The sequence below is a fragment of the Tachyglossus aculeatus genome, chromosome 5 (genome assembly GCF_015852505.1).
Source record: "Tachyglossus aculeatus isolate mTacAcu1 chromosome 5, mTacAcu1.pri, whole genome shotgun sequence".
In the NCBI taxonomy this organism is placed as follows: Eukaryota; Metazoa; Chordata; class Mammalia; order Monotremata; family Tachyglossidae; genus Tachyglossus; species Tachyglossus aculeatus.
This window is the reverse complement of record NC_052070.1, coordinates 9,915,318-9,928,361: the sequence shown is the minus strand read 5'-3', so window position 1 is coordinate 9,928,361 and position 13,044 is coordinate 9,915,318. Positions and strand designations below refer to the sequence as shown.

General features: G+C 48.4%; 1 protein-coding gene across 1 annotated transcript in view; it reads left to right on the top strand.

Annotated features, from left to right (window-relative positions):
- TET3 (tet methylcytosine dioxygenase 3) overlaps positions 1-13,044 on the top strand; it is a 157,398-nt gene that overhangs the window by 126,122 nt on the left and 18,232 nt on the right. The window contains exons 11-13 of the mRNA XM_038746430.1: positions 756-845; positions 7,530-7,667; positions 12,394-12,700. Of these exons, the coding sequence (XP_038602358.1) occupies positions 756-845; positions 7,530-7,667; positions 12,394-12,700 (535 nt within the window). The remainder of the gene's footprint in view (positions 1-755; positions 846-7,529; positions 7,668-12,393; positions 12,701-13,044) is intronic.

Here is a 13,044-nt window from a genome sequence, read left to right as displayed (position 1 = left end):
TCTTCTAGACTGTGAGCCCGCTGTTGGGTAGGGACCGTCTCTATGTGTTGCCAAATTGTACTTCCCAAGCGCTTAGTACAGTGCTCTGCACACAGTAAGCGCTCAATAAATACGATTGAATGACTATATCCATATATCCAGGTGGTGTGGGGAGGGGAAGGAGGTAAGAGAGGGGGAGAGGAAGGAGTGGGCTCAGTCTGGGCTCAGCCTTGTACTTCCCAAGTGCTTAGTACAGTGCTCCGCACACAGTAAGCGCTCAATAAATACGATTGAATGACTATATATATATGTACAGGTGCTGTGGGGAGGGGAAGGAGGTAAGGGAGGGGGAGAGGAAGGAGTGGGCTCAGTCTGGGCTAAGCCTTGTACTTCCCAAGCGCTTAGTACAGTGCTCCGCACACAGTAAGCGCTCAGTAAATACGATTGAATGAATATGTCCATATATCCAGGTGCTGTGGGGAGGGTAAGGAGTAAGGAAGGGGGAGAGGAAGGAGTGGGCTCAGTCTGGGCTCAGCCTTGGACTTCCCGAGCGCTTAGTACAGTGCTCTGCACACAGTAAGCGCTCAATAAATCCAATTGAATGACTATATCCATATATCCAGGTGCTGTGGGGAGGGGAAGGAGGTAAGGCGGAGGGGATGGGGAGAAGCCCGCACTCTCCCCCCTGGGGCGGCCCGGCCCGGGGGAAGTGGCCGGGCTGGGGATTGGATGTGTCACTGGGGAAACTGAGGCTCGCCCCCCGCTCCCCCTGCCAGGAGGAAGTGCTCCGGAACAGTTTCCAGGACCTGGCCACCGAGGTGGCCCCGCTCTACAAACGTCTGGCCCCGCAGGCCTACCAGAATCAGGTGAGATGCCGCCCTCCGCCCTCCGCCCTCCCTCCTCGTATAATAATAATAATAATTAATAATAATAATAATAGCATTTATTATAATAACACTGGCATTTGTCAAGCGCTTACTATGTGCACAGCACTGTTCTAAGCTCTGTGGGGAGATACAAGGTGATCAAGTCGTCCCACGGGGGGCTCCCAGTCTTCATCCCGGTTTTACAGAGGAGGGAACTGAGGCCCAGAGAATAATAATAATGATAATAATAATGGTATTTGTTAAGCGCTTACTATGTGCAGAGCACTGTTCTAAGCGCTGGGGAGGTTACAAGGTGATCAGGTTGTCCCACGGGGTCTCACAGTCTTCATCCAGCGCTTAGAACAGTGCCCAGCGCTTAGAACAGTGCTTTGCACATAGTAAGCACTTAATAAATGCCATCATTATTATTATTATTATTATCCCCATTTTACAGAGGAGGGAACTGAGGCCCAGAGAATAATAATAATAATAATGGTATTTGTTAAGCGCTTACTATGTGCAGAGCACAGTTCTAAGCGCTGGGGAGGTTACAAGGTGATCAGGTTGTCGCACGGGGGGCTCACAGTCTTCATCCAGCGCTTAGAACAGTGCCCAGCGCTTAGAACAGTGCTTTGCACATAGTAAGCGCTTAATAAACGCCATCATTATTATTATTATTATTATCCCCATTTTACAGAGGAGGGAACTGAGGCCCAGAGAATAATAATAATAATAATGGTATTTGTTAAGCGCTTACTATGTGCAGAGCACAGTTCTAAGCGCTGGGGAGGTTACAAGGTGATCAGGTGGGCCCACTGGGGGCTCACAGTCTTCATCCCCATTTTACAGATGAGGGAACTGAGGCCCAGAGAATAATAATAATGATGGTATTTGTTAAGCACTTACTATGTGCAGAGAACTGTTCTAAGCGCTGGGGGGGATACAAGGTGATCAGGTGGGCCCACGGGGGGCTCACAGTCTTCATCCCCATTTTACAGATGAGGGAACTGAGGCCCAGAGAATAATAATAGTGATGGTATTTGTTAAGCGCTTACTATGTGCAGAGCACTGTTCTGAGCGCTGGTGAGGTTACAAGGTGATCAGGTTGTCCCACGGGGGGCTCACAGTCTTCATCCCCATTTTACAGATGAGGGAACTGAGGCCCAGAGAATAATAATAATGATGGTATTTGTTAAGCGCTTACTATGTGCAGAGCACTGTTCTGAGCGCTGGTGAGGTTACAAGGTGATCAGGTTGTCCCACGGGGGGCTCACAGTCTTCATCCCCGTTTTACAGATGAGGGAACTGAGGCCCAGAGAATAATAATAATAATGACGATGGTATTTGTTAAGCGCTTACTATGTGCAGAGCACTGTTCTAAGCTCTGGGGGGGGATACAAGGTGATCAGGTGGGCCCACGGGGGGCTCAGTCTTCATCCCCGTTTTACAGATGGGGGAACTGAGGCACAGAGAATAATAATAATAATGACGATGGTATTTGTTAAGCGCTTACTATGTGCAGAGCACTGTTCTAAGCTCTGGGGGGGGATACAAGGTGATCAGGTTGTCCCATGTGGGGCTCACAGTCTTCATCCCCATTTTACAGATGAGGGAACTGAGGCACAGAGAATAATAGTAATAATAATAATAATGGTATTTGTTAAGCGCTTGCTATGTGCAGAGCACTGTTCTAAGCGCTGGGGAGGTTACAAGGTGATCAGGTTGTCGCATGGGGGGCTCACAGTCTTCATCCCCATTTTACAGGTGAGCTAACTGAGGCTCAGAGAAGTGAAGTGACTTGCCCAAGTTCACACAGCAGACATGTGGTGGAGTCGGGATTTGAACCCACGACCTCTGACTCCAAAGCCCGGGCTCTTTCCACTGAGCCACGCTGCTTCTCAGCGCTTATTTATTAAGCGCTTACTATGCGCAAAGCACCGTTCTAAGCGCTGGGGAGGTTACAAGGTGATCAGGTTGTCCCCCCGGGGGGGCTCACAGGCTTCATCGTCATCATCAATTGTATTTATTGAGCGCTTACTATGTGCAGAGCACTGTACTAAGCGCTTGGGAAGTACAAGTTGGCAACATGTGCAAAGCACCGTTCTAAGCGCTGGGGAGGTTACAAGGTGATCAGGTTGTCTCCCGGGGGCCTCACAAGCTTCATCATCATCATCAATCGTATTTATTGAGCGCTTACTATGTGCAGAGCACTGTACTAAGCGCTTGGGAAGTACAAGTTGGCAACATGTGCAAAGCACCGTTCTAAGCGCTGGGGAGGTTACAAGGTGATCAGGTTGTCTCCCGGGGGGCTCACAAGCTTCATCATCATCATCATCAATCGTATTTATTGAGCGCTTACTATGTGCAGAGCACTGTACTAAGCGCTTGGGAAGTACAAGTTGGCAACATGTGCAAAGCACTGTTCTAAGCGCTGGGGAGGTTACAGAGTGATCAGGTTGTCCCACGGGGGTTCACAGTCTTCATCCAGGGACCGTCTCTCTATGTTGCCAACTTGTAATTCCCAAGCGCTTAGTACAGGGCTCTGCACACAGTAAGCGCTCAATAAATCGAGAAGCAGCGTGGCTCAGTGGAAAGAGCCCGGGCTTTGGAGTCAGAGGCCATGGGTTCAAATCCCGGCTCCGCCAATTGTCAGCTGTGTGACTTTGGGCAAGTCACTTCACTTCTCTGGGCCTCAGTTCCCTCATCTGGAAAATGGGGATGAAGACTGTGAGCCCCCCGTGGGACAACCTGATCACCTCGTAACCTCCCCAGCGCTTAGAACAGTGCTTGGCACATAGTAAGCGCTCAATAAATGTCATTATTATTAATAATAATAAATGCAGTTGAATGAATGAATGAGTCCCCGTTTTCCAGATGAGGGAACTGAGGCCCAGAGAAGCGAAGTGACTTGCCCAAAGTCACACAAGGGGCTGACAAGTGGCGGAGCCGGGATTTGAACCCGTGACCTCTGACGCCAAAGCCCGGGCTCTTTCCACTGAGCCACGCTGCTTCTCTGGTATCCCCCAGACAGTGACTGTCCCCTCCTTCGAAGCCTTACCGAAGGCCCGTCTCCTCCTAGAGACCTTCCCTGACTAGACCCAACTTGGACTTCCCAAGCGCTTAGTCCAGTGCTCTGCACACAGTAAGCGCTCAATAAATACCATTGAATGAATGAATGAATGAAGGACTAATGGTACTTATTAAGTGCTCAGTAAATACGATCGAATGAATGAATGAATGAATCAATCGTATTTATTGAGCGCTTACTGTGTGCAGAGCACTGTACTAAGCGCTCGGGAAGTACAAGTTGGCAGCAGTACGGTAGCCCCAACGCTTAATAGAGAAGCAGCGTGGCTCAGTGGAAAGAGCCCGGGCTTTGGAGTCATTGAATGAATGAATGAAGGAAGGACTAATGGTACTTATTAAGTGCTCAGTAAATACGATCGAATGAATGAATGAATGAATCAATCAATCATATTTATTGAGCGCTTACTGTGTGCAGAGCACTGTACTAAGCGCTCGGGAAGTCCAAGTTGGCAGCAGTACGGTAGCCCCAACGCTTAATAGAGAAGCAGCGAGGCTCAGTGGAAAGAGCCCGGGCTTTGGAGTCATTGAATGAATGAATGAATGAATGAAGGACTAATGGTACTTATTAAGTGCTCAGTAAATACGATCGAATGAATGAATGAATGAATCAATCAATCGTATTTATTGAGCGCTTACTGTGTGCAGAGCACTGGACTAAGCGCTCGGGAAGTACAAGTTGGCAGCAGTACGGTAGCCCCAACGCTTAATAGAGAAGCAGCGTGGCTCAGTGGAAAGAGCCCGGGCTTTGGAGTCATTGAATGAATGAATGAATGAAGGACTAATGGTACTTATTAAGTGCTCAGTAAATACGATCGAATGAATGAATGAATGAATGAATCAATCAATCAATCGTATTTATTGAGCGCTTACTGTGTGCAGAGCACTGTACTAAGTGCTTGGGAAGTACAAGTTGGCAGCAGTACGGCAGCCCCAACGCTTAATAGAAAAGCAGCGTGGCTCAGTGGAAAGAGCCCGGGCTTTGGAGTCATTGAATGAATGAATGAATGAATGAAGGACTAATGGTACTTATTAAGTGCTCAGTAAATACGATCGAATGAATGAATGAATGAATCAATCAATCGTATTTATTGAGCGCTTACTGTGTGCGGAGCACTGGACTAAGCGCTCGGGAAGTCCAAGTTGGCAGCAGTACGGTAGCCCCAACGCTTAATAGAGAAGCAGCGTGGCTCAGTGGAAAGAGCCCGGGCTTTGGAGTCAGAGGTCAGGGGTTCAAATCCCGCCTCCGCCACCTGTCAGCTGTGTCACTCTGGGCAAATCACTTCACTTCTCTGGGCCTCATTTCCCTCATCTGGAAAATGGGGGTTAAGACTGTGAGCCCCATGTGGGACAGCCTGATTGCCTTGTATCCCCCCCGGCGCTTAGAACAGTGCTTGGCACAGAGTAAGCACTTAATAAATGCCATCATCATTAGAGAAGCAGCGTGGGTCAGTGGAAAGAGCCCGGGCTTTGGCGTCAGAGGTCATGGGTTCAAATCCCGGCTCTGCCAATTGTCAGCTGGGTGACTTTGGGCAAGTCACTTCACTTCTCTGAGCCTCAGTTACCACATCTCTAATAATAATAATAATAATGGCATTTATTAAGCGCTTACTATGTGCAAAGCACTGTTCTAGGCGCTGGGGGGGGTGGGGGGGATACAAGGTGATCAGGTTGTCCCCCATGGGGCCCACAGTCGTCATCCCCGTTATTTACAGATGAGGGAACCGAGGCTCTGAGAAGTGAAATGACTCACCCAAGGTCACACAGCAGACACGTGGTGGAGCCGGAATTCCAACCCATGACCTGGCTCAGTGGAAAGAGCCCGGGCTTTGGAGTCAGAGGTCATGAGTTCAAATCCCGGCTCCGCCACTTGTCAGCTGGGTGACTTTGGGCAAGTCACTTCTCTGGGCCTCATCTGTAAAATGGGGATTAAGACTGTGAGCCCCCCGTGGGACAGCCTGATCAATCAATCAGTCAATCAATCAATCGTATTTATTGAGCGCTTCCTGTGTGCAGAGCACTGGACTAAGCGCTTGGGAAGTCCAAGTTGGCAACATATAGAGACGGCCCCGACCCAACAGTGGGCTCACAGTCTAGAAGGGGGAGACAGAGAACAAAACCAAACATACTAACAAAATAAAATAAATAGAATAGATAGGTACAAGTAAAATAAATAAATAGAGTAATAAATATGTACAAACATATATACATATATACAGGTGCTGTGGGGAAGGGAAGGAGGTAAGATGGGGGGGATGGAGAGGGGGATGAGGGGGAACACCTTGTAACCTTGTAACCTCCCCAGCGCTTAGAACAGTGCTTTGCACATAGTAAGCACTTAACAAATACCATTATCATTATTATTATTATTATTATTATTATTATTATTATTATTATGACCTCCGACTCCCAAGCCCGGCCTCTTTCTGCTGAGCCCCGCGGCTGTCAAAGGGGGATTAAGACTGTGAGCCCCAAGTGGGACAAGCTGATGACCCCCTGTATCCTCCCCAGCGTTTAGAACAGTGCTTTGCACATAGTAAGCGCTGAAGAGATGCCGTCATTATTATTATTGACAGTGCTTTGCACATAATAAGCGCTTAGCAAATACCGTCATCATTATTATTATTATTATTATTATTATTATTGTTATTATTATTCAGTGTGGCTCAGGTCCTTCAGCGTGGCTCAGCGGAAAGAGCCCAGGCTTTGGAGTCAGAGGTCACGGGTTCAAACCCCGGCTCCACCACTTGTCAGCTGGGTGACCTTGGGCAAGTCACTTCACTTCTCTGGGCCTCATCTGTCAAATGGGGATGAAGACTGTGAGCCCCCCGGGGGCCCACCTGATCACCTTGGAACCTCCCCAGCGCTTAGAACAGGGCTTTGCACAGAGTAATAATAGCACCCTCCGCTCCTCCGCCACTAATCTCCTCACCGTTAGGCCTCGCTCTCGCCTTTCCCGCTATCGACCCCCGACCCACGTCCTCCCCCGGGCCCGGAATGCCCCCAATCCCTCTGCCCATCCGCCCAGCTCGCTCTCTTCCTCCCTTCAAGGCCCTGCTGAGAGCTCACCTCCTCCAGGAGGCCTTCCCACACTCAGCCCCTTCCTTCCTCTCCCCCTCGTCCCCCTCTCCATCCCCCCATCTTACCTCCTTCTCTTCCCCACAGCACCTGTATATATGTATATATGTTTGTACAGATTTATTACTCTATTCATTTATTTATTTTACTTGTACATATCTATTCTCTTTATTTTATTTTGTTAGTATGTTTGGTTTTGTTCCCTGTCTCCCCCTTTTCGACTGTGAGCCCACTGTTGGGTAGGGACTGTCTCTAGATGTTGCCAACTTGTACTTCCCAAGCGCTTAGTCCAGTGCTCTGCACATAGTAAGCGCTCAATAAATGCGATTGATTGATTGATTAATAATAATAATAATGTTGGCATTTATTAAGCGCTTACTATGTGCAAAGCACTGTTCTAAGCGCTGGGGAGGTTACAAGGTGATCAGAGTAAGCGCTTAATAAATGCCATTGTTATTATTATTATTATTATTATTATTATTATTATTATTATTATTATTATTACTCTTCCATCCCCGGCAGGTGAACAACGAGGACGTGGCGATCGACTGCCGGCTGGGGCTGCGGGAGGGCCGGCCCTTCTCCGGGGTGACGGCCTGCATGGATTTCTGCGCCCACGCCCACAAGGACCAGCATAACCTCTACAACGGCTGCACCGTGGTGAGCCATTCCCCGCCACCCCTACGCCGTGGTAGCCGGGGAACGGCGTGCCCGCTTCCCGGCCCGTCGATCGATCGATCGATCGATCGATCGATCGTATTTATCGAGCGCTTACTGTGTGCAGAGCACCGGGCTAAGCGCTTGGGAAGTACAAGTTGGCAACGTAGAGAGACAGTCCCTAATCAATCAATCAATCAATCGTATTTATTGAGCGCTTCCTGTGTGCGGAGCACTGGACTAAGCGCTTGGGAAGTACAGGTTGGCAACATAGAGAGACAGTCCCTAATCAATCAGTCAATCAATCGTATTTATTGAGCGCTTTCTGTGTGCAGAGCACTGGACTAAGCGCTTGGGAAGTACAAGTTGGCAACATATACAGTCCCTAATCAATCAATCGTATTTATTGAGCGCTTACTGTGTGCAGAGCACTGGACTAAACGCTTGGGAAGTACAAGTTGGCAACATATACAGTCCCTAATCAATCAATCAATCAATCAATCGTATTTATTGAGCACTTACTGTGTGCAGAGCACTGGCCTAAGCGCTTGGGAAGTACAAGTTGGCAACATAGAGAGACAGTCCCTAATCAATCAATCAATCATATTTATTGAGCACTTACTGTGTGCAGAGCACTGGACTAAGCGCTTGGGAAGTACAAGTTGGCAACATATAGGGACAGTCCCTAATCAATCAATCAATCAATCAATCAATCAATCGTATTTATTGAGCGCTTACTGTGTGCAGAGCACTGGACTAAACGCTTGGGAAGTACAAGTTGGCAACATGTAGAGACGGTCCCTAATCAATCAATCGATCGTATTTATTGAGTGCTTACTGTGTGCAGAGCACTGGACTAAACGCTTGGGAAGTACAAGTTGGCAACATGTAGAGACGGTCCCTAATCAATCAATCGATCATAGTTATTGAGCGCTTACTGTGTGCAGAGCACTGGACTAAACGCTTGGCGCTTCGCCCCGCGCCTGCCGAACCGGTCGGGGTGAGTGAATGAGCGCAGCCCTCCCGTCTGTGATGATGATGATGATGGCGTTCATTCGGCGCTTACTATGTGCCAAGCACTGTTTGTTTTGTTGATGATGTGCATCTTCTAGACTGTGAGCCCACTGTCGGGTAGGGACCGGCTCTCTATGTTGCCAACTTGGACTTCCCAAGCGCTTAGTCCAGTGCTCTGCACACAGGAAGCGCTCAATAAATACAATCGAATGAATGAATGAATCTCAGCTCTGCCACTTGTCAGCTGGGTGACTTTGGGCAAGTCACTTCACTTCTCTGGGCTTCAGTTCCCTTATTCGTAAAATGGGGATGAAGATTGTGCTCTGCACACAGGTAGCGCTCAATAAATACGATTGATTGATTGATTGATTGTTCTACACGCTGGGGGAGATACAAGGTAATCAAGTTGTCCCCCGTGGGGCTCACAGTCTTCATCCCCATTTTCCCGATGAGGGAACTGAGGCCCAGAGAATCCCTTCCCCACAGCACCTGTATATATGTATAGATGTTTGCACATATCTATTACTCTATTTATTTATTTATTTTACTTGCACCTATCTATTCTATTGATTTTATTTTGTTAATATGTTTAGTTTTGTTCTCTGTCTCCCCCTTCTAGACTGTGAGCCCACAGTTGGGTAGGGACTGTCTCTATATGTTGCCAGCTTGTCCTTCCCAAGTGCTTAGTACAGTGCTCTGCACACAGTAAGCACTCAATAAATACGATTGATTGATTGATTGATTGATTGATTGGTTTTGTTCTCTGTCTCCCCCTTCTAGACTGTGAGCCCACTGTTGGGTAGGGACTGTCTCTGTTATATGTTGCCAACTTGTCCTTCCCAAGCGCTTAGTGCAGTGCTGTGCACACAGTAAGCACTCAGTAAATACGATTGATTGATTGATTGATTGGTTTTGTTCTCTGTCTCCAGCGCTCAATAAATACGATTGATTGATTGATTGAGCGCTTACTGTGTGCAGAGCACTGGACTAAGCGCTTGGGAAGTCCAAGTGGGCAATATCTAGTGACGGTCCCTACCCCACAGCGGGCTCACAGTCTAAAAGGGGGAGACAGAGAACAAAACCCAACATATTAACAAAATAAAATAAATAGAATAGATATGTACAAGTAAAATCAATCGATAAATAGAGTAATAGCTGTCAGTTGGCGGAGCCAGGATTAGAACCCACGACCTCTGACTCCAAAGCCCGGGCTCTTTCCACTGAGCCACGCTGCTTCTATCATTAATAAATGCCATCCTTATTATTCATTCATTCATTCAATCGTATTTATCGAGCGCTTACTGTGTGCAGAGCACTGGACTAAGCACTTAATGATAATGATGGTATTTGTTAAGCGCTTACTATGTGCAAAGCACTGTTCCAAGTGCTGGGGTAGATACAAGGTAATCAAGTTGTCCCCTGTGGGGCCCCCAGTCTTCATCCCCATTTTCCAGATGAGGGAACTGAGGCCCAGAGAAGTGAAGTGACTTGCCCAAAGTCACCCAGCTGACAATCGGCGGAGTCGGGATTAGAACCCACGACCTCTGACTCCAAAGCCCGGGCTCTTTCCACTGAGCCGCGCTGCTTCTATCATTAATAGAATATCATTTGTAGACTGTGAGCCCGCTGTTGGGTAGTGACCGTCTCTATATGTTGCCAACTGGTACTTCTCAAGCGCTTAGTCCAGTGCTCTGCACACAGTAAGCGCTCAATAAATACAACTGATTGATTGATTGATTAATAAATGACTGAGCCCCCTCTTTCCTCTCCCCCTCCTTCCCCTCTCCATCCCCCCCGCCTTGCCTCCTTCCCTTCCCCACAGCACCTGTATATATGGATATATGTTTGTACGGATTTATTACTCTATTTATTTACTTATTTTACTAGTACATATCTATTCTATTTATTTTATCTTGTTAATATGTTAGGTTTTGTTCTCTGTCTCCCCCTTCTAGCCTGTGAGCCCGCTGTTGAGTAGGGACCGTCTCTAGATGTTGCCAACTTGGACTTCCCAAGCGCTTAGTCCAGTGCTCTGCACACAGTAAGCGCTCAATAAATACGATTGATTGATTAAATACGATTGACTTATTGATAGAGAAGCAGCGTGGCTCAGTGGAAAGAGCCCGGGCTTTGGAGTCAGAGGTCATGGGTTCAAATCCCAGTTCCGCCAATTGTCAGCTGGGTGACTTTGGGGAAGTCGCTTAACTTCTCTGGGCCTCAGTAACCTCATCTGTAAAATGGGGATGAAGACTGTGAGCCCCCCGTGGGACAACCCGATCACCTTGTAACCTCCCCAGTGCTTAGAACAGTGCTTTGCACATAGTAAGCACTTAATAAATGCCATTATTATTACTATTATTAGAGAACAAAATAAAAACTCCCCAGCGCTTAGAACAGTGCTTTGCACGTAGTAAGCACTTAATAGATGCCATTATTATTATTATTATTGATTAGTAAATGCCATCCTTATTATTAATTCATTCATTAATCGTATTTATTGAGTGCTTACTGCATGCAGAGCACTGGACTAAGCACTTGATGATAATGATGGTATTTGTTAAGCGCTTACTACGTGCAAAGCACTGTTCCAAGCGCTGGGGAGGCCACAATCAATCAATCAATCATATTTATTGAGCACTTACTGTGTGCAGAGCACTGTACTAAGCGCTTGGGAAGTACAAGTTGGCAACATATAGAGATGGTCCCTACCCAACAGTGGGCTCACAGTCTAGAAGGTGACAGTGTTTGTTAAGTACATAGTAAGCGCTTAATAAATGCCATTATGATTATTGAGCGCTTACTATGTGCAGAGCACTGGACTAAGCACTTGATCAATCAATCAATCGAGCGCTTACTGTGTGCAGAGCACTGGACTGAGCGCTTGGAAAGTCCAAGTTGGCAACCCATAGAGACGGTCCCTACCCGACAGTGGGCTCACAGTCTAGAAGGTGATGGTGTTTGTTAAGCACATAGTAAGCGCTTAATAAATGCCATTATGATTATTGAGCGCTTACTGCGTGCAGAGCACTGGACTAAGCACTTGATCAATCAGTCAATCGAGCGCTTACCGTGTGCAGAGCACTGGACTGAGCGCTTGGGAAGTCCAAGTTGGCAACACATAGAGACGGTCCCTACCCGACAGTGGGCTCACAGTCTAGAAGGTGATGGTGTTTGTTAAGCGCTTAATAAATGCCATTATGATTATTGAGCGCTTACTGCGTGCAGAGCACTGGACTAAGCACTTGATCAACCAATCAATCGTATTTATTGAGCGCTTACCATGTGCAGAGCACTGTATTAAATGCTTGGGAAGTCCAAGTTGGCAACATATAGAGACGGTCCCTACCCACCAGTGGGCTCACAGTCTAGAAGGTGACGGTGTTTGTCAAGCACATAGTAAGCGCTTAATAAATGCCATTATGATTATTGAGCACTTACTGCGTGCAGAGCACTGGACTAAGGACTTGATCAATCAGTCAATCAAGCGCTTCCTGTGTGCAGAGCACTGTACTAAGCGCTTGGGAAGTCCAAGTTGGCAACACATAGAGACGGTCCCTACCCAACAGTGGGCTCACAGTCTAGGAGGTGACGGTGTCTGCTAAGCGCTCAGTAGGTGCCAAGCACTGCTGCAAGCGCCGGGGAGGCCCCAGGGTGACCAGGCGGTCCCCCCCGGGGGGGCTCACGGTGTCTTCCTCCCCGTTGGCCCCGGGCGCAGGTGTGCACGCTGACCAAGGAGGACAACCGCCGCGTGGGCGAGCTGCCCGAGGACGAGCAGCTGCACGTGCTGCCGCTGTACAAGATGGCCTCGACGGACGAGTTCGGCAGCGAGGAGCGGCAGAGCGCCAAGGTGCTGAGCGGGGCCATCCAGGTGCTGAGCGCCTTCCCGCGCGAGGTGCGCCGCCTGGCCGAGCCCGCCAAGTCCTGCCGCCAGCGCCAGCTCCAGGCCCGCCGCGCCGCCGCCGCCGCCAAGAAGCTGCACAAGGCCCAGCCCGCCCACATCCCCCCGCTGCAGCCCAGCCCAGGTGGGCGCCCGACCCCTCCCGCCCTCCCACCCGCCCGCGGTCCGCCCCTGGGACCCCACTCGCTTCCATAATAATCATGATAATCATAACGATGGCATTTGTTAAGCGCTTATTATGTGCCAAGCACTGGGGGGGGACACCAGGTGATTAAGTTGTCCCTCGCTTCAATAATAATAATGATGATGGCATTTGTTAAGCACTTACTATGTGCCAAGCCCTGGGGGGGGACGCCAGGTGATTAAGTTGTCCCTTGCTTCAGTAATAATAATAATAATAATAATAATAATAATAATGATGGCATTTGTTAAGCACTTACTATGTGCCGAGCACCGGGGGGGGGGACA